At 34.7% G+C, this 27,449-nt stretch overlaps 3 protein-coding genes across 3 annotated transcripts; 1 reads left to right on the top strand and 2 right to left on the bottom strand.

Moving 5' to 3' along the window:
* Positions 1–3,457: 3,457 nt before the first annotated feature.
* On the top strand, positions 3,458–6,529 carry LOC120162293 (GTP-binding protein YPTM2-like). Its single transcript, XM_039172464.1, has 8 exons — positions 3,458–3,687; positions 4,198–4,270; positions 4,396–4,443; positions 4,536–4,583; positions 4,880–4,951; positions 5,040–5,195; positions 5,299–5,402; positions 6,308–6,529. The coding sequence occupies exons 1-8, from the start codon at positions 3,674–3,676 to the stop codon at positions 6,402–6,404; spliced, it is 612 nt and encodes a 203-aa protein (XP_039028395.1). The 5' UTR covers positions 3,458–3,673; the 3' UTR covers positions 6,405–6,529.
* Positions 6,530–7,571: 1,042 nt separating this feature from the next.
* LOC120162509 (phospholipase A1-Ibeta2, chloroplastic-like) lies at positions 7,572–9,262 on the bottom strand. Its single transcript, XM_039172654.1, has one exon. The coding sequence runs from the start codon at positions 9,151–9,153 to the stop codon at positions 7,609–7,611; it is 1,545 nt and encodes a 514-aa protein (XP_039028585.1). The 5' UTR covers positions 9,154–9,262; the 3' UTR covers positions 7,572–7,608.
* A 7,093-nt stretch (positions 9,263–16,355) lies between these two features.
* LOC120162501 lies at positions 16,356–20,160 on the bottom strand. The gene is made up of 5 exons (XM_039172642.1): positions 20,011–20,160; positions 19,751–19,758; positions 17,505–18,526; positions 17,280–17,355; positions 16,356–16,730 (listed from the first exon to the last, which is right to left on the bottom strand). Exons 1-3 carry the CDS (start codon positions 20,024–20,026, stop codon positions 17,681–17,683), a joined length of 870 nt encoding a protein of 289 aa, XP_039028573.1. The 5' UTR covers positions 20,027–20,160; the 3' UTR covers positions 16,356–16,730; positions 17,280–17,355; positions 17,505–17,680.
* Positions 20,161–27,449: the final 7,289 nt, after the last annotated feature.

The raw sequence follows: 27,449 nt of genomic DNA, 5'->3' as shown, positions 1-27,449 counted from the left end.
GCTAGCTTCTCATTCATTAACATTCATCTTGCTTTGAAAAGCTTGCTTTAAATTTATCTTCATTTTGCTTCATTTTATGCTCATGGGGTTAGAGTGAACCCATAAGCTCATCGATCAAAATTTGAGATAAATCTTTTGATTCTTCGATTGCTATAACCATATAACCAAATTTGCGTCTTAACGGTCGTAAAATCTTTTCTATCACTCTGGCTTCATCGAGTGATTCACCATTCCTCTTCATTTCATTTACTACTGTTTTTACACGGCTAATATAATCGTCAATACTTTCTGTATTTTTCATTTTTAATATTTCAAACACAGCTCTAAGAGATTGTAAACGTACTTTTTTTTACTTTTTCAACACCTTAGAGAGATTTTACAAAAATATCTCAAGCTTGTTTTGCGTCTTTGCATCGAAATTTTTTTCAAATATAGATCCATCTACTATTTGAAAAATGAAGAATAACGTTTTTTATCCTTTTTTCGGGATTCCTTTAGTATCCTTTTCTCTTCATTTGATAAGGCTGCTATGCTGCTACATTTTCGAGCTCGGCGTAACCTTCTTCGACAATATCCCAACAATCTTGGGAATCAAGTAATGTCTTTATTTGAATACTCAAATTTACATAATTCGTCTTTGTCAATTTCAGGATTTGTGCTGAATAATGTTGGTCATCTTCTCCACCAAGCTCTAGATACCACTTGTTGGAAGTGTAGATGGGTGCTCAGTAATTTTTATAACTCACATTATTATTAATGCGAACCAAAATACAAATACAAATACGAACACAACACTTACTATGACTAGTTTATAAACACAAACCCGCTATCAAAAGTTTTTTTAAGCTTCACTCTGTATCTCTCTAATTTTTTTTTTTCACTCGTGTATTCATAAACTAAACTAAACACACACATATATAATGTTAGTAAACCGACTAATTTACCCCTATAGTTGCTGCTACTTTCTTCCCGCAAATACCTGCTTGCCTTTGGTGAAACTTTTCACTTGTTTGCCACCATACTAGAAAGATCTAGTTACTACTTCAAAATGTTGCCACGTTTTGCTTTGCTTAATCTCATGGAGCTTTGTTGCCATGCAAATAGCTACTGCCTCCATTTTAGTTTCTAAGTGGGCTGCCGACATATGTAGGGGTATAAACGAGCCGAATCGAGTTTGAGTATTGTTGAGCTCGACTCGACTTGAAAATTTTAAAACAAAGCTCGACTCGACTCAAAAACTCGTGAGCTTAAAATTTTCAAGCTCGACTCGAACTCGAAATCCTAAACTGAAGCTCGTGAGCAGCTCTAAAAAGCTTGAAATGAAAAAATATATTAAACTTAACTCGATTGAAGCCTCAAACTCAAACTCGAACATGAACCTTAAATACAAGAAATCTTACTGTATTTTTTTATTAAAAAATCAATACATAAATATTATTAATAATTTATTTCTAAAAAAATAAAATTTTAATAGATTATATTTTCGAGCTGCTCACGAGCTTTTCGAGTCGAATATCGAGTAGCTCGTTTAGGCTCGTTAAGAACTCGAGTCGAGCTCTAGCTCGAATCGAGTCCATTCGATCCGAGTATTTATCGAACATTGATCGAGTCAATCTCGTCTTATTTACAACCCTAGACATATGAGTAAAAATCATGTTTCACTTCTAACAATCAATAACTAAACTTCAACTATTAAATTTAAAATACATCAACTTAAAAATAATTTTATTATAGAATGAATTTTTTTTTCTTAGAAAATTTCGAGAGAGAAAAAATACCCCAAACTTATAATTTAACAATACATGATTGCACTAACCATGTGGATTCCTTTGATTACCTTTGCTACGTCACACATCATTTTCCCATCACAATTTACGTTTAACAACGGATAAAATATTAATGATTATTTAGGATGCTTTCATTTTGATCGCTAAATTTTAAAATTTTAATTTATTTTTCTTGCTATCTATATTATTAGAAAATCATTAAAAATTATTTCAAATTAGTATGTGTCGCTCTTTTTTGTCATTGTTTCTACAGTTGTTTGATGGTTTCTTCCGTCGACAAGAAACTGGCTTTCCCTCTTCTTTCTATTTTTTTTATCCAAACTCGTCAAAAAAAACTTTCAAATATCCTTTAAATTTTAATTGAAATTAAAAGTTAAATCTTTTTAATTTATCACTATCTAACGAAAAATTTGTTTGAAATTGAAATATGTTAATTTTATAGTCAAATAAAATTTTATCATTTTTGAAATTTGACCGATTATTTTGTTCATCGAAAACTCGTCAAGGATAAAATGATTAAATTTCATTTTTTCTTTACTTATTTTTATTGTTGTTTATTATCCATTGTTATCGATAGTTATGTTTATAAACAGTAATAAAAAGGCTTAAATATACAAAAAGTGATTAATTTATGCTCTCTTTTTTAATTTAGTGTTTAATATTTATTTTGTTCTAATTTGGTGTCTAACGTTTTATTCCGTTACTCAAAATGGGTCAAGTCATGACGGACTGCTATTTTTATCTATTAAGTGAAACGTGTCACAATCTCGTAATTTTGAAATTTATTTTTAAAAAATATTAAAATTATTATTATATTTATATAAAAAACTTTATTTCTTTTAAATTACAAAAAAGCCTCAAAATCCCTAAAATTCTAACACTAACTCCCCGTCGTTGCCCTTTCTAGCCACGACCACCGCCACCGACATACCCTTGTCATCATCCTAGTTATAAGTCGTCGTAGCTGTCGTCTATTGGTCATCGAAATCGCTTGGGATTGCGATTTTTATCCTAGGGTTCGCGGGGTATAAAACATCGATTCACTATCAATCAACTGTTGATTAATAATGATTTCATGGTTTGGTCGTCAGGGGGATGTGAGGTCGGGTGGAGCTTCTTCGACTAAAAAGGGTGACGATCGACATGGATTTAGAGGTTGAAATGAAAGTTTTTAAAGTTTTTGGGTTCTTTCGAAATTTATGTGTTCTTTTTTAAAAATATATATAATTTTGTTTTTTTAATTTTATATAAATTTTTTAAAATTATCAGATTGTGACACTTATCACTTAATGGAGAAAACTAATTGTCTATCACGGGTTGACTCGTTTTGAGTAACGGAATGAAATGTTAGGCACTAAACTAAAAAAATAGACATATATTGGACACATATTGTATATTTAAGCCTAAAAAAACATCAACAAAAAGTACGACAAAAATATCGTATGATTATCAATATAGAAGAAAAAACTTAGTAATTTTTAGGGTTTTTAAGTAAGCTTTTTTTTAGTGGAAGCTAATGACAGTGGTCTTAATGAAATAAATTAAAAGTTTAGTGATTATAATACATGTTTTAAAGGTAAGATGACTAAAGTGAAATTTATTTAACAGTTGAGTGACTATTAGTACAGTTTACCATTAAATAAAAAATAAAATAAAATTCCAACAATTTTGGCTCTTTTATTTATGACAACAACAAACCAACACGTAGCTTTTGCTTCTTCGAATTGTCCTTCCATCTCGCGGTAACAAAACTCCCTCCCTCTATCTTTCTCCGGCTACAATCTCAAATCATCGGTAAATCTCACCGTAAGCGCCCAATTACTCGTCACCTTCTTCATCTTAACCGACAGCTCGCGGTTTCAGTTTATTTTTAACCCGGCGTCATCATGAATTCCGAATAGTAAGTTCATATTTATTTCTTTTTCTTTTCCGAATCTTAGGAAGAAAACCTTTAAATTTTTAATTTCCTTTGAATTCAAGTTAAATTAGTTTTTAGTTTATTTTTTATGGATCTCCTTTCTTACTCTATAATTTCTTCGTTCTTTCGTTATCTTGATGATTGACTTCTTTGTGATTTGGATCCGATTGATTTCTTTTTCAGATCTGTTTATTGATTTTATAGCTATAAAAGTTGGTGATGGAATGATAATTGTAGCTAAAATTTGTGATTTTATAGAAGTTGTTTCTTAAGCTAGTTAACAGTTAATGGAGAATTTTAATATGTATAAAAGAAATTTATGCTTAAAGATGGAAATAATCAAATGAGTATTGATTGACTGTTGATATTTTCAAGTCCTAACAAGGAGCTTGGTTGCTTTATGTGTTTTCAATTGATCTACATTGAGATTTTGATTTTGAGGTTTCAGTTGATATACATCTCCTGAATTTGGTTTGTTTGTCTTATTGGCAGTGATTATTTGTTTAAGCTTTTGCTTATTGGAGATTCTGGTGTTGGCAAATCATGTCTACTTTTGAGGTTTGCTGTAAGTTCTTGGTCCATCTTTGATTTTAATCTTTTTAGATCTTAGCTTTGTGATTTTTTATCTTCTCATTTTTCAACCAAGATTAATCCTTCCAAACTCATTTTTCTTTAACTTTTGGAGACCAGGATGATTCATATCTGGAAAGTTACATCAGTACCATTGGTGTTGACTTCGTGAGTATCGTCTCAATACTTTTTATCTATTGGTTTGCTTGTTTGAAACATACTAGTAGTAACTGAATTCTGATCTGTGTTTCAAAACGCAGAAAATCCGTACTGTGGAACAGGATGGAAAAACCATCAAACTCCAAATTGTACGTCACTAATCTTTTCTCTTCTTTCTTTGATGAGTTTTGACTTACCAAAGTTATTGATTTGGAATGCTCACTGTGATCTGTTGCACGCATAGTTTTGGTCTGCTTTAACTGTCTTGCATTCATTCTCCCAGTTCTAGTCTATGGAATTCTTTGTTTAGGAGTTAAATCCTTATCTTTTCTCTTTCCTTTCATTTAGACTATATGATACCATTTATATATTCAAAATCCGTTTCTTTTCTTTTGATAATTTTTAATTGTTGATTTCCTTTTCATGCTTGTCTCTGGATATGCAGTGGGACACTGCAGGCCAAGAGCGCTTTAGAACAATCACTAGTAGCTATTACCGTGGTGCTCACGGAATCGTTGTAAGCCATTATCTATCTTTTTGTCTATGTTTTCTGCCCTTGTTTCTTTATTCAGGATTAAACTGTGTGCTGCTTGCTATCTTGGAAGGTTGTTTATGACGTGACGGACCAAGAAAGTTTCAACAATGTCAAGCAATGGTTAAATGAAATTGACCGCTATGCTAGTGATAATGTGAACAAACTGTTAGTTGGGAACAAGTGTGACCTGACAGCAAACAAAGTTGTGTCATACGAGACAGCTAAAGTAACTAGATTGCACATACGAAAGTGTTGCAAATTTATTTATTTTTTTTAGGTATCGAAAAAAATTCAAAGCTTTTTCTTCACTCATTTTTTCCTGTGTACAGGCTTTTGCAGATGAAATTGGGATTCCTTTCTTGGAAACGAGTGCAAAGGATGCCACTAATGTAGAAGAGACTTTCATGGCCATGGCTGCTGCAATCAAGAATAGGTACCTCTAACTGATGTCTTCCGCATTTCTTGATGAAGTGACACACGCACATATACAATTATCATGTATGTTGATGGTTGAGTTAGAAATCGGTATTAAGAAAATAAGGGTAAACTACACCTTTTTTTCACTCTATTTTGATCCTATTCTTGTTTTGGTCACTAAACTTTAACTTTTTTCAATTTGATCACTCAACTTTCGTAGTGCTCCATCTTTTGTCACTCAGGCGTTAAATTAGAAACAACATGGTGACATGACCTTTTTTTTGGATGATGTGGAAGCCACTTAATTTTTTCCCGCATTTCTCTTTTTTTTTTTCCATTTCATTTTTGTCACTCAAGCGTTAAATTAGAAACATGGTGACATGACCTTTTTTTTGCTGATGTGGAAGCCACTTAATTTTTTCCCGCATTTCTCATTTTTTCCATTTCATTATCTTTCCAACAACTTTAAAGCTCTTATTGTTTCATACCCGTCTCACACCGTCGTCGACACTGCTGCTCTTTGGCGTCTCCTCCAACTTCACAAATTTAGAAAAAAGTTTTGGGGCTTTTTCATAATTTTTAAAAGATAGATGCCTGTCATATCATACCACCGTTAAATAATTAATGGCGGATGTCTGAAATCGAGCAATGCCAAGGTTGAGTGATCAAATTGAATTTTTTTTAAGTTTAGTGACCAAAACAGGAATATGACTAAAGTTAAGGGACGGAATTTGTAGTTTACCCAAAAATAAATAGATGTTACATGTGGTAGATTTTTAGCTTGCTTGTTGATTGATTTAAATAAACTCTACTGTCAGTGCACAATAACATATACACTAGATATAATTTACTTATATTGGTGTAAGATATATTCATTTTTGTAAGTGAGGGTTAATATTTGTTTAATGATTGTATAAGCAGGATGGCAAGCCAACCAGGCGTGAACGCCGCGCGACCTCCATCGGTGCAGCTCAAAGGACAGCCCGTGAACCAGAACTCTGGTTGTTGCTCTTCCTAAAATAAGAATTAGTTTTAGTGGGTCCATGTGATGATAGTTGTCCTTTTGTGTCGTTGCATGTAGCCAAAGAAAGAACTAGTCCTCTTTTATGTCACTCGATAGGTCAAGTGGTTCAACGTGCTTTTAATATTTGTGTTTTACTTTAATACTCTCCTAAATTTCTATTCTTTTAACTTTATTTTATGAATACATTTTGTTAAAAATAAGAATATTTTAAATCCATTATTCCCCTTATCTGAATAAGCAAAGCTTTTCTTGTAATTATTTCTTGATCTGGTTTGTTTGTGGTGTATGAATCATGACTGTCTTTCATTTGTTTGTTCAGTAGACTAAACTAAGAATGATAAAATTGCTTAAATTTCACGAGTTTCGATTCAATCATAACATAAGGTCAGTTTTTGTTTTAAAAATTTTGAGTTTGAAGTAAGCCGTGTTTTATGAATGAAGAAGACAGGCTAGATTTAGGATAAAAAACATCGACTGGGTTTAAGATTTGATCGGCTGGAGATTACTCATTTTTAGTTTAGGATCGAAATGATAGAAAGTCCGATCTGTCTTGTCCTGTGATCATCTCTAGTATTAGCATATATCAAGAATAATGCGGTGTTAATAGATTTTAATTAAAAAAAATACACATTGAAAGTAAGAAGATTTTGATATCAAGCCAGACTTATCATCAATCCAAACGAAGTGAATCATTTTGATCATTTTAACGACAAGGAGGAAGATGAAACTTACCCGATGTGTCAGCACGCAACATAAGTTCATCTAACAATGATTATCTAGTAAAAGTTATAGTTTAAACACAAGCTATGCACTGCTAAACTATTGAGTATCATTAACAAAAGTATTGCGATAAATGATTAGGTACGATCGAAGAACATCCTTATTTTCATGTTTCTCATCAGGTTCATTTGCTGCGTTCTCCTTGCTGGGAGCCGCACCAACTTCCTCTCTAGCTTGTTTAGAATAAGACTTAAACATAATGAAAATTAAAATAAGAATTTACATGCGAACGCTCAAAATTTCAACTTTTAAAAACATAATCGAAGTTCAATGCCCAATTAATATTTTTTTTCCAAAAGATTATTCCTCAAGAGGACATTTTATATACACCTTCGGAATTATTATGGAATTTGATACTAAAATCTAAATAAAGAATATGTGTGTCTGTGAAATTTTTTTCATTAATAAGCTTAGCTCATTATTGAGATGGACTAGGCAAACAACTAGCCATAGGGAAGCTAAGTCTGTCCCTATCAAGGTTCAAGCTCAAGGCTTTGTGTGTATATAATTGTTTCATATTCGATCTTTGATCATGAAGCAATCTCGCTAAGCTTCTCTTGGCATTGGACCTGAACGGACAATTCGACGATAAGAATCCGTCCACTAAATGTAGATAAGCCTCTAGATCATGACAACATGCCATGTCAGCGTTCGATTTTAGATAAGGTGACACTTTTGTGTGGAGTTTCAATTCTGTTCCGGCGTGAGAGTACGTCCAAAGATTATCTTCTTCTTGTTGCTTGGATCTGTCACTTATGCGTACGTTTGGAAGGGCGGGAACCTTAGTGATTAGATCCTGATTGTTAACGATTCTCAGCACTTTAATGTTTTTCTCGTTAAGTCTATCAACGAATCCTTTGTTACCGACTTTAGGTCCTCCGAAAGAAAACACCGCGACTGGTGGCACGTCGGGCGCGCATGAACTTATTTCATCAGCAACTAAAAGTGATAACGCAGCGCCAAGACTATGTCCCGTGATTGTAATGCTAAGGTTCTCACCTTTGTACTTCTCCATCAACCTTTTCACTTCTTCGACCACTGATTCAGCCATGCTTTGCACGTGAGCACCGCGTGTTTTATGCAAGCTCAAGAATCCACATTCAACCCTTTGGGTCGGGTCATTAGATCCAGGGATTTGAACAAGTTGGGCTCTGAAATTTTCGGCCCATTCAAGGCACGTAGCGGTTCCACGTAAAGCAATAACAATATCCCTCCTCCCCATGCGGTGAATCTCACTTTTATCATCGCAAACCGCCACGTATCCGATCCAACTAGACCTTTGGGTTATCCACCCGAGATCCGGAGCCACATCGTCGACCCATTTAGGTAACCCGACCGACGAAGTTGCATAAAGACTCTTTGTCACCTTGTAACACCTATCGGGTAACGCCACGTGCCTCGGCAACGGAGCCTCCTCGGTCGACATAGCGGGGTTCGAATGAAAACTGTGGTAAGCTGCTTGAACGAATTCACCGTATCTAACGACTTCTCGCCGGAGATTCTCGTCGAGCGGATCCAGTAAACCGGACCAATCATTGCAACCGTGGTATTCTCTCCAACGAGAACCGAGGCTGTTCCTCGGAGAATACTCCATGGTTTTAGATAAAAGTCTCTTAAGCCTATTCAAATGGCGCGGAGACATCTCTTCGGCGGCTTTCATTTCAGGCCAAATCCTAGACAAATTAAGTCCTTCGAGTAAACCCTTACCTTTGGTTTCAACCGACGCACTGCGGGAAGCTTCGACGACTTTTTCTGCTTCGGGTTGGTTTGTTTTCTGTAGGATCTTTTCGAGGTTGGAAAGGTGGTCCCGAGTCGACTCAGTAGACGACGCTGATGAAACACATGAAACAGGCTTTTTAAAAGATGGATTCAGGGGTGATTTATGGCTCTTGAAACTTGCTCGTCTGATCTGGAAGACATTCAAGTTCTGAGCCGGAAGAGTCGAGCCGACGCCGATCTGCATGGATTCACTGAACCGGAAAATACAGAGGAAATTAAAGCAATTGAAAAGGCATTAGCTAAACTGCAAATCTAAAGAAGACCAAGTCGGATTGAAGTGAAGATATGAATCACGGGTTTATTTATAGACAAGGATTCCACTTTATACCCACACTTTACAACATAATTACATAGAGAACCTTATTGCCTAATAATGGTAATAATGAAAACATAAGAATTTGTCTGGTCTAGTTAACTTTTTATTTGGAGTTGAATTGACTGAAAGAACCCTTGGATTTGGCCTTTTCATTGAATATGACAACGTCAATAACAAAGTAAACATATCATTAAAAACGTAAATTATAAATTTCACCTTGAAAATATGACTTTCAAGGTGAAGTAAAGCGTAGGGATCTTAACCACCGTGTAACCGAGTAAGAGTTTATGCGAGTCGTGGGGAACCATGAAAACGTGAACACGCTTTTGTTTGGTCTTTTTCCCACTATAAATTTGCCACCAACAAATTTTATATGATTATTAAATCGGAAACAATATCATAGTTGTTAAAATTACATTCAACCTCGGGAATAACTAAATTATTAAATTTTAAATATGCAAGGGTTTATTAAATATTTGTGCTTAAAGTTTTAGAGTAAAAGTTTGTAGATTACAATGTTCTTAACCTTGAAGTTGTGGGATCGAGTCTCACGGAGGGTATTTTATAATTTGGAGGTCTCCCACGAAAGTTGGCGTTGGGGCAATCTACTATTCTACCTCCCCTTACCCATTATATATGGAATAAAGGGTCAGGTAAGCTAAAATGAATGTTGAGAAAATAACCTCATTGACCAAAAATGCTTTATAATATACGATTTTAACATTTTTTTGGATTTGCCAAAATGACCAACTAAATCGCAATGCGATCGATAATTCGCAACGCGATCTCCGGTATCGCAAATCAATTTCCAGATTCGCAGCGAACTTCGACTATCGCAATGCGAACTTCGACTATCGCAATACGAACTTGGACTATCGCAATGCGAATATGTAAATTGCAATGCGATAGTCGACTATCGCAATGCGAACTTACGAACTTGGATTATCGCAATGCGAATATGTAAATCACAATGTGATAGTCGAAGTTCGCGTTGCGATTTATTCCAAATTCGTTGCGATAGTCCAAAATCGCAACGACTGGTGGTATTGCATTTGTTTCTTAAGAATTTTCTCTAAAAAGATAGTATTCGCGGGGACGTATCGAAGACACGTATTACCACGACCACGACCACGACCCGACCGAGACGAGACGGCGGCGGCTGCGGCGCGCGAGAGTCCCCCTTGTTCTCTATCACTCAACAAGGAAGTGGGAAAGCCAAGCCTTAAATACCATTCCCAATAGTGTTTCCAATAGTCGAAGTTCGCATTGCGATAGTCGAAGTTCGCGTTGCGAATCTGGAAATTGATTTGCGATACCGGAGATCGCATTGCGAATTATCGATCGCATTGCGAATTATCGATCGTATTGCGATTTAATTGGTCATTTTGACAAATCCAAAAAAAGTTGGTTAAAATCGTATATTATAAAGCATTTTTGGTCAATGAGGTTATTTTCTCTTTTAAATAACATATGTTATGTCCATACTTATTTATGCTCGAAACTCGACCAGATTTCTAAGATGAAAACTCACATTTGACCCAACCTAATATAAATATATATATTATTTTTAGTAAGTAGAATAGAAGCCCAATAGAAAAAGTATAAATATATTAGCATCATTATAATTATTTCAAAATATATAATCGATAATTATAGTATTAATTGGGATTGAGTTAAAAAAATGTACCTAAGCCTGAATTTAATATAAACTCATTCTAAAACTAGACCCGATTTAAACTCAAATCTCAAAAAGAATTCGAGCTTATAAAATTGGGTCGGATTAAAATCTATAAAATTTAAATCAAGCGTTCATTCTAAATAAATATACTTTGTTTTCTCCCGGCAACTTGGAACAAAGAATTCCAAATGATTTTGCTGCATGACAGTGCTTGAAATATTTGAAATTTCTGGTCTCTTGTTTTTACTTTTGAATTTTTCTTTATATAACATTTGAAAATTATGTGTTTTCATATAATTTCAAAACCCTACCAAACATTTTTTCCATATTTTTTTTAAAGGGAAGAAAAACCATTTGCAAATACATACAAAAATTTAACCAACTTGAAAGAGTTTTCTTGTTCAAACGGGGGTAAAGGGAAAGCAAAAACACCGGTCAACCCGTACTCGTCATAGCCCTTTGACATTTTCTCACCTCCCAAACACAACTATTTTTACTTTATATTCAACTCTTACCTATCTACCCAACTTACTTGTTGCATATTAATTAGATGTTAATTTTTGAAAAATTATATATAAAATAATTTCAAACAAATTTTTGATTCCGTTAGACAAATCTTGGAAGATAATATATCTGTAGGGATAAAATTTAAAAAAAGATAAATATAAATAAAATGATGGTTATAGTTTAATTGTTAAGGCATAATTTAAAATTAAATTGGAGGGTTTATGATCTGATTTGTTTAATTTTAAAATTAAAAGACCTGGAATATCTAAACCGAAAAATGGCAGTTAAGGCTTAATTTGTCTAGTTTCAAAACTAAGAGGGGCCTAAAATGCAATTGTACGACAAAATTAGAGTATTATCTAATTCACCTAACTTCAAAATTAAGAAGTCTGAAAAGCAACTGAATCCAAACATTAGGGAGCAAAACTTAATTAATCTGGCATTAAAATTAAGAGGGATCTAACCTAAAATAATGTCGGTTAATTTGGTCGGAGTTTTGAATTTTCACTTGCCAAAGTTGTTAAACGTTTGACATTTACGTGAAGGTTCCTTCTCATTTCCTTCCTAAAATTTGTCGGTTAAACGTTTGACAAAATAATATTTACAAACTTCTTTAAACATCGTCTGATCATGAATTTTATTTGAGATTATTAAGACTCGGTGTTAATCGTGAGAACAATAATAAATTTCTTTATACATGGACTAATCATGAAATTCATCCTTTTTACTTTCTGAAAATTAAAAATAGTTCTTTATTTTAATTTATTACAATTTAAACATTTTATTTTATAAAAATTGAGAAGCTAGTCCAATTAAATAACACAATTTCATACAATTAGATCCACCTATTTAAACACAGTATACATAGAGATGAGCATGGATCAAATCAAGTTTTTGGCCGGTTCAAACTTGAATATTTTACCCCTCCATTCGTCAACCGATATGAAATCTGACATAAATCATTGAAGTAAAAATAAACACCTAACTCGACCCAGCTGACATGAGTGTATATATATATATATATATATATATATATATATATATATATATATATATATATAATTCTCATTTCATTAAATAAAATAAGGATATAATTGAAAAACAATATAGAGATAGATATATTATTGCAATTATCATTTATATATAAGAGACGATTATACTATCATCTCGAATTGAGTCATATATTTTCATCATAAATTTGAATATGAATCTGACATGATCTAGTTAAAATAATAACTCGATCCTATAAGGTTGATTTAGATCCAAATCTCATACCCATCCCTAGATATAGGTCTAAGTCCGAAATTAAAACATAATGTTTGAATTCAAGATCACAATGTTAAAATGGTTTGATTGATACAATATTAGAAATCCTTGATATAGTTGCCCTAATCTGAATCACTAGACAGAGTGGATGTGTGTGTTGGTGGTGGTGAATGATGGTGTAAAGCCATTAACCACAGTACGTGCAATACTAAAACCTTTTCAACGTTTTAAATGGTTGCTCTACCAATCCCACAACCGGTCCTATCAAACACTAGGAGTTATATACGGTGGGTGACATGAATTGTCGCTCACCTACTGCATTTCCACATGTATATTGCGTTGCACTCGGAATCATGGAGGATGTAAGTCAACGACACATAATTTTATATTAAAGAAGTGAATTTATAAAATTTTAGACGATGAAAATATATTATTAGTTAAAAATATAAAAAAAATCTAAAATATATGTTAATTTAAATTTTCAGGAGGATGACTGTCTTATCTGCCCCTTCGATCCATCCCTGAATTTTTTTATTAGTATGAGGTAAGTACAATGCAGTATCTATTCAAAGATAACTCTCAATTTTTTTACATTGAACGCTCGTACTCCTAACATTTCTAATGCTTGAACCCGAGACCTCAAAGAATAAGAACAATTCCTTTACCACCGAGGTCACTAGATTCAAAAGAATACAACACGAGGAGATCACCTATCCTATTACTATTCTCGCCCAAACACACTTAATTGCAGAATATCCCTGAGAAAATAGGGTTAGTATTTAATTGAACATGCGATGATCCGAAACATTAACAAGTAAAGATTTAATTAAACTAAGAAAGACTTAAAAGTTAATTAAACCTAAAAGTTTGTGGGAACCATAACCCTTATCACATTACATTTTACACATAACTCCGTCACGGGACATAATCTACAAATAACAAACCTCAAATTTTAAAATTTTCTAAACTTCAACCTTAGCATTAAACTCAGAAATCGTAAGATTGAGTGTAACGATTCAACCCTGTCTTAAATATAAATCCTGTATGATTTTTAATAACTCGAAATTTTAGATTTTATCAACTTTAATAATATCTTGTATGATATTTTCATTGTATAAATATAAATTTTCATTTATAAATAAAATCTTGAATTGAATTTCTGCGTCAAATATTACCAATTAAATTTAAATTAAACGCTCAAACGTGAATCAAATGTCATATATTTCACACTGTGAACCTCACAACATGTTGAAACACATTAAAAAAGCTGTCATTATGTCAATGGGACTTGCCTCCATTTTCTCCACTATAAGACAAGGGTGGACATTAACAGATCAGAGGGCCTGGTCACTAATAATTTTAATTATATTTTATTTTTTTAAGGAAAATCTCATTAAATCTCGATCTTTTAAAAATTTAATTTAGACCCTTATTTTTTTTATAAATTTAACCTCCTAATTTTTAAAAAAAACCTCCAAATTATATTATCAAAATCAGTCGCTACTATAAGATACTTCACTCAATTGATCTAATCTTTCCGACGGTCGATGAAAACAGCAAAATAAAATTTTATAAATCTGATGCTTTTGAATTAATTATTATCCATTTTTATTTTTTAATTTAAATCTTTTTTAGGTTCCTATTAATTTTGATAATAGATTAGACTGTTAATATTCTCATTCTTTTAAACTAAATATCTTTTAGATTTTTGTTAATTTTTTATTAATCTAGAGTAAATACAAATAGTATTTTATACTTGTATATGTGTGATGTTCGAACCCATAATCCAAAGAGATAATAATAATCCCCTAATCACTGACATCGCTTTGTTCGTTCTAGTCTATGTCAATTTTAAATTTAAGCAAAATAAATCTTAATCTTCAAATTTTAAATTTTAAATTTTAAATTTTGACTTAACAAACATATCTCGACCTAATTTTTATTATTATTTACATTTCTGTCAGTCTATCATCGTAATTTTATCCTTGTGCTTAACTCATTAGCCGTCAAATTTTTTAAAAAAATTAAACAGCTTTTACCTAGAGGGAGAATTTTACTCCTAAAAGTATTGAACTCATAATCTAGGGGAGTAAAAATGTGTGAACCGAAAATTTTTAACCATTTATTTTAAAGGTTGTTGAAATCAACAAATCCAAATTAAATTCAATAAAATTTCATTACTAAATGACGCCAGACAGAGTAGTGATTATTCTGCAGGCGCTCCAACAGATGATTCACAAGAGAAAATTCGTCCAAAAAACCAGAGAAAAAAAGTCTCTAGGGTTTAATAAAATATTATAAAATCAAACAATGCCCAAAATCAGTCCACAAGCCGGACTGTTATAGCCAAAAATCGTCTTTATTCGAATTTTGCCAAAAATAGCAAAATCCCGAAAATCACTCTAAATTGAAATTCGAAATAAAATAAGCAATCTCCAAAAAATCCGGCCTAAATCGGATTTAAATTGACTTCCTAATTGACAATCGAAATATTATCATAAATAGTAAAAAATATCTAAATCTAGTGATTCAGAGGGGAAAACGGCAGAATTTGAGGTTGAAAAAAAAGGTCACATGGAGCGTATGTGTAGAGCGTGCGCATCGAAAAGAGCTTTCCGGATTGGGGTCTTATGCGCGATTCTGACACCTGTAGCCAAAGTTATAGCCAAAAGACTGAAACATACTCAAAACGACCCCAATGAGAAACATATCACAATCAATTCCCGCATTTGCGCTGATCTGCCAATTCATGATATCTCAACGCCATCAAGGTGCAATCTGACAGCTCAGCATCATCTGTCTCGGATCTCCTGCATCACTAAACCATCCCAAATCATAAAAATGAGTTTTAATTTAAAAAGAGAAATATATTATTTGGAGTGTCAAACCGAGTGGATCCGATGTTTCGTGAAGTCCCATAATGATTAAAGTTCGAGTCAAACAAAACGAGTACGTTTTGGCTAAGATCAAGAGATTTTATGCTATGATATCTCCAATAATTCACATGCAACCATGTGCTTATCTCTCACACTACAAGGAAATAATTATTATTTTAATTCCTTTTAAATAATTGAAGCGTGCATTTCGTGTTGAGCCATTTAACTTGATTTTCTTTAATTAATTAATTATTGTGTTCATTAGCCAATCAGTTAGTTAGACTTAACGCTGCATGTGACCATCCTTTCGTATAAATTAAAAAATTGTCAATATTTATTAGAGCTAGAAAATTGAAAGCCACAATGAAAACACGTACGCACGAGAGTGAGACTGAAAAGGTGGGGCCTAAAACCATACATGATTTTCAACAAAATGACATCGACCACTCCATGCACCGACCATGCCTATTTAATTAAGCTTTTAGAAACACAAAAAAATAAACTTTAATTATTAAAAGAAAAGTTGATTTTAAAATATCAGATAAATCATTTGTAGACCATAATTTTCAGAAACCTCGTCTAACAAACGTGGGTTTGAGAGCCACATCAGCAACACCACGTTGACAAAGCAAGGCATAAATGCTAACACATCCAACATACAAGATGCTTACGGGAAAAAATGGCCTTAACATGGACAAAACACTCAAGGAGAAGGGCATGAAAATTTAGATGGTTAGTACTTCATACTTTTGAACACATCCAACAAAAAATGGAGCAAAAATATCAGCCGTCGAGCCACCTAGCTACTCTGTACAACATATCAACAGCAAAAGGTATTGACCCACCTACCTGTTCTACATCGAGTCAACAACCTGGTCTGTTCGAGATAGTTACAGCAAGACAGGCATATTAACAACAGCAAAAAGATTACCTTACTTTTCCGGTTGTAATCAGTTCCCTCTATTACCCTTTGGAGATTCTTTGCCCGTCATATTCTTCCATTTATCTTTAAGGTCTGCTGGCATACGAGTTGAGTGGAAAACGGAATGACCCTGCTCCAAAATTTTCCTCCAAGGGATGTTCTTGTGTACTTTACTTGCAAACGTAGGCACTAACTCCTGCAATCAAGAAAATGAGTTCTTGCAGACTTGTCCATCCAATAAGTGTAGCCAGGAAACAAGCATGCGTAAACACTAGCGAAAAGTTCAATCTAGGAAAACACATGAGTCAGACCACTTCAACTTTCAAGATATGCTGCACCGTCTTACCAATTGTTAAAATAAAGAACATGGCAGGGCAAGTAGGAAACTTTTTGTTAGCATAACCACAACTAAGAAAACCATATTTGTGCATATGAGCGTGCCTGAAGCCGACAAATTAAATATTCTACATTTAAAGGGACCTTTCTCAGGATCATGAACTGAGGGGTGACATCCTTTTAACGGGTTAGCAGAGGATGAAGGGAAGCTTTTACAAAATATCATAAAAAATTAAAGGGGAAAAACAGGAATACAAGTTAAAAAATGAAAGTTTCATTTCAAATGTAATGAAAAATAAAGGAAATGGGAAAATAGCATAAATCAAGTTGAACCTATTCCAAAGTTAATACATGTTGGCAAATAAAGAATTTGAAGGGGGGTGGGAATGAAGTGTTCATAAGTTTATACCTTTAGCATCTCTTCATCTTCCGCTGTCCAGTTTGGTCTCTTACGCTTTCCAGCATCCATCAAAATTGGGATCATGCTGCAACTAGATGAACAAAATAAAGTAAATTTACAGTAATGGTATGTAACAAAAAACCAAGGCCCTAACTATGGTACATGCAATGTCAAGACGGATCTCTGTTGAATGTTACCTTGCTTAAACAAAATGTAAAACCATGACTAACTTACGGTGGGTTGGCTGATTTTTGGCATTCCACAGAAGTTTTTGTTGTTGCACTGTTTCCCTCTTGGTTCATATTCATATTCATATTCTCTACACTGGATCTTTTATCTGTTTGTTTCTCAAGCTTTTCACCCGCTCCAAGATTCTCAGTAACTAAATCAGGTGAGAAAAACTCAAAACTTTAGACTGCAGGCACCTCGGATGCCATGCTAGTTCCAACTGGATTTTGGAGCTCTGGCTCTTCCTTGTCCCTCGCCCCTTGTTTCTCTTCCAACGATCCTACAATGTCAAAAGTTTCTTTCCTCAATACATGAAACGTGTCTTCCATGATTCCTACATGGCTTGAACTGGATGGTCGTATTTGCTGCTGGTCCTCATCAATTGCATCATCTTTGCTACCAGAAGATTTTTGGATATCCTCTACCACCTTTTCTCCTTTCCCAGCATTGTCAAACCCATCAGCTCTGGAGATGCTTCCCTCATCACATTTTTCTTCACCATCATTTTGCTCGTTTCCATGATCTCCAGCACTCACTTCCCCTTCCATTGCTGATACAGGAGCTCCTTTCATTTTATTTTCTTTACTTCCACCATCCCTTATCAAACATATAAAGTTGAACAACCCCTCCGCAGCCAACATAAATTTCATTCTCAACTCTTTGAACCTGGTCATTTCTTGCTTGTACAAACAATAAGGGCAGTAGAATGTACCCATATCATCAAGTTCGGGTTTCCAAGTCATGCACACCTCATGAAAAGTAAGTGGGCAGTCATTTTCCCTGCAGAACAAAACCTGGCCACTTCTGCTTTTGCATTCAATACAATACTCCCCTTTTAACCAATCAACGGCAATACAGCCTTCAGGATGGTTTCCCCTTGTACATCTATCCACCATCTCAATATCATCATCCTTCTCCTCCTCATCAACATCCACATGGGCATCATCCCCACCATTGCTATTATTACCATTATCTCGACCGGATCCAATATCCTCAGATGCTCCACGATTCTTACCATCCACATGATATTGTCCATCAGCTTCATCCTATGCCAAAAGATCATCATACCAAATTAGCATAAACGAATCAAATAAGCCTGACATTCAGCAACGTATAACATTTAGTTTCACATCTCAGACTTCGACAAAACGTGAAAAATGCTTCAATCTCTTAAGAAAGTCACAAAGCACGTTCCTAGAATATTTGATTTTCTCGAAAAATAACAGGAGTTCATGCTACTAAATTAATTATTATCTCTAGAGCTTTAAATAAAGGTGGAGTAACAGTGTAAGAGTGCCGTCCGCCACCACTGAAGAAGTCAATAGCAAGTTTGAACAATCTTCACGGCCACAAGTAGCAATGTAACGGAAAATAATGACGAATCGCTATATCCGTTAAATGGTATATATATATATATATATATGTTTGCATCCACTTATAAAATGGAAAATTTGAGTTATAATTTTTTTTTTACTAAAAATATACTCTTTTTTATTTAGTCCATTAACTTTATATTTTATTCAATTTAATCTTTTGACTGCAATTGTTTACAATTTTTTTTCCTATCAATTCATTGACTCCTTTATACTCTCATCCTTTTTTACCTCAAAATACTTTCTTTAAAATATAATATTGTAAATATATTTTATAATTTTAGATTATATTTTATATGAAATAATATTATAATATGAAAAGATTATGAAGATATATATATATCTTATATAGTTAGAGAAAGTAGAAAAATTATAATCAATCCTTACCATAATACTATATATAATTATAATAAAATTTGTATAGAAACTCGAATAACTTGACCTAAATTTCTTAAACTCGACTAAAAAAAATTTCAAGTTAAATTCGAATCATAAAATATGACTCGTCAATTCGAATAATCAAAATTTTTTGACTTACCTCAACCAAATGCTTACCCCTAGTTTTCTTCGCCCACAAAGAAACCAAAACGGTGTCGCTTGACTTTATTTTCTTCAAGGGAATACATAAAATTCGAATTAAAAAACATTAGCCTTTTCCTTCCTTTTACGTTACAATAACACTAATTGTTATGGTTTTATAGAGTTATTTTGATACGGGATGAAAATTCTTTGCTATTTTTTTTATTTAAAAGGGTAATATCGTCATTTTTAATCAACCGTCTATTATTTATAGTTTATTTCATTTTTTTCCTCCATCCTCTTCTTTTTTTTAATAAATATGCATTTTTTTTTAATTTTTTGTGTATTTATATTTATAATTATTTCCTCTAGTCATAAACCATGATTGCAGTAGCCATTCTGAGTAACCCACACAAGTACTTTGTTATGACAAGCATAATACTTGCATATAATATACTAATGATATGCACTTGACCCTTGAGCATTTATGCTCTATCTTTTGTCCGATTCAGAAGAGATGGTAACTCTATTTACAAGGCAAGAACAAACATGGTTGCTTCAACCCAAAGAAACATTTTTTGCAGTTCATTTGTGTGAGATAAGATAGAAAGGGAACAAACGGTACCTACACAACATAACGTGTGTTGTGTTGTGCAACTGTAGTTTTCAGTAGACATGGATGTCCACACTAATAGTACGTTCGAGGAAGGTGCTTTCTGTGCTGAAATCTTTTGATGTGCTTGGCCGCTTATCAACGAGCATGAGATTATTGCTAGTGTTGCCTGACCAACTACTCTAACCCGATAAACCACACTTAGATCTGCCCATATTCTACTTTCGGCGGAACCTGGTTCAAGACTTTGGTCATATCCGTCAAGATCGGCTTCTGTCACCACCACAACCGAACCATCATCAAAAGCCACAAGTTCTTGTGAAGATGCCAAGTCTGAAGTTCTTAAAATTAAATCCATCACATGGTCGCCGAGGCCAATTTTAAGATAGTAGAACTCTTCAACAGCTTAAAATCACAACAAAGAAAGAGAGAAATCGAACCCCTTGGTTCAGAAATCATGGTTATGACTCATGATTAAAACAAGTATGGATTCATTATTACGTACAAAATAATTCTTATTTTCTACTTGATCATCTTCTCCAGCTCTTTCCACCCCTGCCCGTTCCTTCAATTCCTCAATATACATAACCCAGAAATTGAAAAGAACTTAAACGTATGCACAAAATTACAAACCCTAAGCAGAAAAGGGAAACCCAAAAAAGTATTGAAATATTTACAATCCTTTTCAAATACAAACCCTAAAGATTGAAGATTGAACAAGAGTCTGTACAAAATATGAAATCAATCGTAACTGACGTGGGAAGAACTGGATTAGGGATTCGGAAAGAAACCGCCAAAATAATTTTGAAAACTAGGGTCGATCAGACGGCGGAAACAATCCAGAGATTACGTCGCTTGATCGAACGGTGACCAATTGATGCAAATTGAGAATTTTTAACAAAAAAGTGTGCCTGGTAAGCCCTAATCCCTGATTTTCTTTTCCCGATTATCTTGGTGGAAAATCGTGAAGAGATGATTTGCTGGATTCGACTCCGTTCTTTACACTTGCAATTTACACACTTCGAGAAATAAGGGGAAAAAATAGAGGCGAAATTCCGAAGGTGATGAATTTATTTCATCTGGGGGAGGGAGGTGATCTAAAATGGCGGGGATGATTGGCAGCTAGTTCTGACAAGTGTGTAATGTAATGACACGTGTTGAAATGAGTTCGGGAGGCATTTGCTACGCATTCTTAGGCTTACTTAATGGAATTGTGAAAAATAAAAGAAAATCGCCTCAGTCACCAAAAATGTTTTATAATATACGATTTTAATCAATTTTTTTTGGATTTACCAAAATGATCAACAAAATCGCAATGCGATCGCTAATTCGCAACGCGATCTCCATTATCGCAAATTCGTGTTGCATTTCGTGTTGCGATAGTTGGAAATCGCGTTGCGATGGTCTACAGTGTCGTTGCGATTTTCCCAATTCGTAATGCGAATAAGTAAATCGCAACGCGAATTGGTAAAATCGCAATGCGATACTGACTATCGCAACGCGATAATACAAAATCGCAACGCGATACTGACTTTCGCAACGCGATTCTGACTTTCGCAACGAGATAATACAGAATCGCAATGCGATTTTCAAAGTTCGCAACAGGTTTTAGTTTCGCAACACAAATTTTTTGGGTATATATCTACGCAGCAGCAACAACTCATAACCTAAATCCCTAAATCGCAACTAATTCCATCTCCATCTTTCATTCTCTCTGGCGACATCCGTTCCTATATTCGTTCCTACATCCTTCCCCATCTGGCAACAGGTCTTAGTTTCGCAGCTCGTTTGTTTAGTAAATTAATTTACAACCATGAAATCATCTAATGTTGATCATGTTTGGATAGATTTGTGTTTTGGAGGGTCATGGGAGAATGTTCATGGTGTTTTACAATATATGCCTTTACCCATGAATCTTCAACTAAAACTGTCATTAAAAAAATTAACTTATGAAACTCTAATGTTACGTGTTTCAAAGAAATTGAATTTAGATCCCCTAAGTGGATTTAGGCTATCTTATCAGAGAAATGGTAAAGTTTATTTGTTAACCGACAATGAAAATATTGAACGATTCATTGCTTACATTAGTGTTTCAAGTGATGATGTTACATTGTATGTTGTTGAACCTAGAAGTAGTATTGTTGGGTCAGTAGCGGGTAGTAATCAACTAAGTTTTTCTCAAAACCCACAACCTTTCTCTAATCCAAATCCCAATCAACTTTCAGCACCAAATTCTGGTTTTCGTATTGACCAATTAGACGATGATGAGCCAACAGAAAAAATTGTGAGTACTAGTCAGTATTCGAAATTTGATCTTGGTCAATACCCGGACTTTGATATTGGTCAATACTCGGATTTTGATGATGTTTCAGAAGAAGAAACAGACCCTGCATGTAATGATTTTGATATTGGTCAATTCCCGAATTTTGATGATGAAACAGCCGTTGCCGAGGAAGATGTTGTTGATGATAATGAGGAGGAAGTTACGACTGTGAATGAACATGTTGAACATCCATTCTGTAATTCATATAATCCTGAAGAAGAAAAAGAAGAAGAAAAAGTCCCCGAAGAAAAGAAAATGCCACGGGAGTATAACTGGAATATGCCAGAATTACTTCAGATACCGGAAGAAGAGTTGGTAAAGAAAGCAGTTGATTGTTACACAAAAGTTATTCGTATAAAGAAAGATGATTGTTTTGATACAAAGGAAGACTTCAGAATTACTTTTATTGATAAACATACATGTTCAAGAACCCACGTTTTTCCTCACCATAGACAGGCAAACAAAAAGGTGTTGGGTGGTTTTCTGGCTGAGTTAATGTTTTTGAATGGCAGGGTGTATCGGGGACATGAAATTATGACTGACATGAATGCTCGATTCAAGATTAGTATATCATATTCTCAAGCTTGGAGAGCCAAATGTTATGCCTTGGAATTGTTGAGGGGGTCGCCAGAAGCATCGTTTGCCCAACTGCCGGCTTATTGTCACAATTTAAAGCTGAAAAATTCTGGGTCGGTAACTCATATCAAAACAGATAGAGATGGACGCTTTGAGTTGTTGTTTATCGCCATTGGTGCTGCGGTTAGTAAATTAATATAATTATGTTGACTCATTTTTGTTAGTTACATGCATTTCACATTTAAATGATTATATTTCTTGTGTATATTATTTTGTAGATTCGTTCGTTTATTACTTGCATGCGCCCAGTTATTATAGTTGACGGAGCACATTTGAAAGGTCGATACCTTGGAGTAAACTTATTAGCAGTAGCCATGGATGCTAACAATGGGATATTATCAATAGCTTACGGGGTTGGCAAATCTGAAACCTCTGATTCATGGACATGGTTTATGGGGCATCTTAGGGATTGCATAGGTCCTATTAGCAATCTGACAATCATATCCGATAGGGCAAACTCAATTGACAACGCTGTTAGAAGGTGTTTTTCATATGCTTTTCATGGACTTTGTGGTGTTCATTTGTATAGAAATCTAAAATCAAGGTCTGCTGGTATAAAAAAGCACAAATGGACATACTGGAAGGCTGTAAAAGCTTATCGGGAAGTGGATTTCAATAAGCATATAAACTGTTTAAGACGTGTTTTGTCTCAGTGTGCTCAAACACTAGAAGATGTCGGGTTTGAAAGATGGTCAAGAGTACATCAACTTGGAGCAAGATATGGTTTCATGACGTCTAATAGTGTAGAATCAATCAACGCTCTAAGTCGTTATTCCCGGAAATTACCCATTACTATGTTAATGGAGTTTTTTCAAGCCTCTATTCAACAGTGGTACTACAAGAAAAGAAACCATGCATGTATTATTTCTTTGAATTCGTAACTTATCATATATTTTACTAAGTTTTATTTATTTAAATTTACAGGAACATTGGAACATCGTGTTACACCATGGACTGAAAAAAAGATAACGAAACGTGTTGTGAAGTCAACGTCATGGAGAGTTGAACCATGTTCAAACACTTTGTTTGAAGTACTGGATAATAACTTAAATGGGCTTGTCGATCTAAATGCAAGGACGTGTAGTTGTATGAAATGGCAAACATCTGGTTATCCATGTGGCCATGTTATAAAAGTTGCTCTTCATCTAAACCAAGATGATTCAAGCACATACGCTATGGATTGCTACACTATAGAAGTATATCGATAGACTTATGCTGAGATTGTCTACCCTATTCCACATCCTTCTGAGTGGGACATACCAAATGACTTACAAACAGTTTTGCCACCAGCCATGGACAGAAGGCTACCTGGCCGACCAAAAATTCACGATCGTATACCGTCTAAGGGTGAAGAGAATAAGAGATCGACATGTAGTCGGTGCAAGGAAAGTGGTCATACAAGGTTGACATGTGGATCACCAGTGCCATCACAATCATCTTTTCCTCTACCAAAATATAGATCATCATCAAAATCTAAAGCTCATATGGTGTCAAGAAAAAGGCAATCAAAATCGCAATCATCTTTAAAATCCCAATCACAACTGGCTTCACCTTTTGGGACTGTTAATTTAGGTGATTTTTAAATGCAAACGTTGTATTATGTAGATTTTATGTGTGAACTTTTAACATTTTCAGTTAGGCATGTATTAGTAACTTGAGTTTGAAAATTGCTATGATCTGTTCAGTTGTTATCACTTAATAGGCAATCATCTTAATGTCTATCGCAACGCGGAAATTACTATCGCAATGCGAAATGAAAATCGCAACGAGAGAATCGCAATGCGAAATGAAAATCGCAACGAGGGAATCGCAATGCGAAATGAAAATCGCAATGCGAATTTAATTTCGCGTTGCGATTTTCATTTCGCGTTGCGATTCCCTCGTTGCGATTTTCATTTCGCATTGCGATAGTACTTTTTGCCTTCAACATAATGCAGATTGAAATCAACGAAATCAACCATTACATTTCAATCAATTAAACAAGCACAAATAAGAATTATGTTAACATCAATTAAACAAATCAACTTTTACAAATCACCTTTTACAAATCAATTAAACAATAAAAAATAAGCAATAATTCTTATTTCCTCATCTACTATTGAATCAACTTTTGCAGCCATACATCATTTTCACGCAGCTCACTTCTGAGATTAACCTGCATAAACCAAACATTTGCTCAAACAACACTTTCTACACATCTAAAACCTACAAACAACAAATTATTGAATTCTAGGTACTTAACCAAACATTTTCAAACCACAAGCCTATAAACATACCAATTGTTTATGGACATTTTTATAACGCGGATGCAGGTAGGCAGCGTCTCGTATATATCGATTTAGTCATATAATGCCGAAACCGCAAGCCTACTGCAGCTCTATCTCTATCGGTGGGAGGTAGATACTTTATACTTCCTGTGATCAAATGGTCCAACGCCAAGCATACGAGAGGACCACAATCCCCTCTGGGTCCTTTCGTTTGTTGTGGTGCGGTCTCGTCTCTGCTAACTGTAATATTGAGCTTCTTTGGCTTCTTGTTTCAAGACCGAGTCCAATAATTTATCGCATCCAAGAATTTAGCAAAATAAGAGCTCCATCCCTTAATAATATCTCTTAAATCAGCCAATGATATGTAATTTATCATGCTGTCATATACTATTGCCTTAAGGGATGGGATCTGAAGCTCGACGAGAAGCCAATGTTTATGTTCCAAAACAGGGATAAACACCTGCCATCATAAGTAATAATTCATTCATTTGTGCACTTATTTATAAATACCTTTAAACTCAATCTAAAATAAACATTAACCTTATCGACCTCCCACCATGCAGGATAAAGTTTAGCTTGTCCATTGCCCAACGCAAATGATTCATCTCGTTGATTCTTCAAGTGAGCGGCGTTAAAAGACGTCGGCATAATTGTATATCGTGTATTTCTTTTATTTTCCTTAAGTTTCCTAATTATTAGAAGACGTGACACCCACGCATCGATATGTTATTTTACAAAAAAAGACATATATTAGTAACTTACATAAATTTTAAAAAAATAATCAAATTAAAATATAAGAAAAATATAAGACTTACCCCTCCATCGAAATAGCCATTGTCTTCGACCCCTAATAATACGCCCCACCAAGAACGATCAAGCAACAAATAGATATCATCGTTGAGCTTGCATATGTCAGTGAAACAACCCTGGCTTCGCTCATGTAGATAAAAATCAACTGCGATCTTAGCCCAAAGGGTGTTATCCAGAATTGTGTCCGGTAGTTGTTTCCTCTCCACTTCATATACCGGTATGGTACTAGCCGGTAACTCATACGAGAGCCAACTTGAATCCATCATGTCCGGCACGTCAGAGGGTTTCTCAAGAATCCTACATATGACGCCATGTGAATCGGGCTCTTGAATGGTGGGAGGGACCTCTTCAACGATGACAGTGGCCTCTTGAACGGTAGGAGGGGACTCTCGAGGAATGATAGGGGCCTCTTCAACGATAGGAGTGGACTCTTGAGGGATGACAGGCGAGTCGGGCTTCTTCTTGCGGTGTCTTCGCACTATTAGGGTATACGGAGACTTAATAGCACGTGCACGCCGTTTGATGCGTTAACTTTGTCGTGCAAGAAAAACCCGACGTAAAGCATCCACCTTATCGGTCCGCTAAATAATTAAATACAAATATCAGTAAATAAACAGACATGATATTTAAACAGTGAAAACAAAGACAAATATATTTCAAACTTTCAACCAAAAGATAAAACAAAGACAAATACTAACTTCACAGTGTTAAAGAATACACAGTTTAGCAGAATTAGCAGCAACCGAATAAATTTACTTCAACCAAAAGAAAAAACAAAAAGACAAATACTAACTTCACAGTGTTAATAAACAGTTTAGTAGTATTGGCAGCAACCGAATAAATTTACTAAGCAATCTAAGTGAAATGGTTAATTTAGGTGAAATTACGAGTAAATTTATCATCAAGTTAAATATGGAAAATCTTAAACTTACCTCGTTGTGTAGAGTATGAACCTCATTCTACAACGATACTACCATCTCACGTAGAGCGAAAACCTCACCACGTAAAGTAGACATCTCCACACGCCATGCACCATCGTTATCGCGTAGAGTACCGATCTCCTCACGCAAGGCATTGACCTCATCACGTAACTCCCTTGACTCATCCCGTGGAGGTGGAGAACAGGGAGATAGAAGTCATAGCATCTTTGCCGGTCGCCTATCATGAGGTGGTGGTGGAGAAGAGGCTCGATGATGTGACGGGATAGGTGATGGCTCTCGTTGTAGAGGTGTATAGTCGGGTCGATCAGGTGATGGCTCTGGGTGAGGTGATGGCTCTCGAAGTGGAGGAAGTGGAGGCTTCTCATCATTCGTGCCATCAAGAAAACGCTGACTAGCTTGCCACCAATCAGTGGCAAGCTCAGCCTCCGTGGGTGTCAGTCTCATTAATGGAATGTTGGCCTCCTAAAAA

This window comes from Hibiscus syriacus, unplaced genomic scaffold, assembly GCF_006381635.1.
Source record: "Hibiscus syriacus cultivar Baekdansim isolate YM2019G1 unplaced genomic scaffold, ASM638163v2 tig00002890_pilon, whole genome shotgun sequence".
Taxonomy (NCBI): Eukaryota; Viridiplantae; Streptophyta; class Magnoliopsida; order Malvales; family Malvaceae; genus Hibiscus; species Hibiscus syriacus.
Note: the sequence above shows the minus strand (reverse complement) of the source record. Positions and strands in the feature narration are given on the sequence as shown.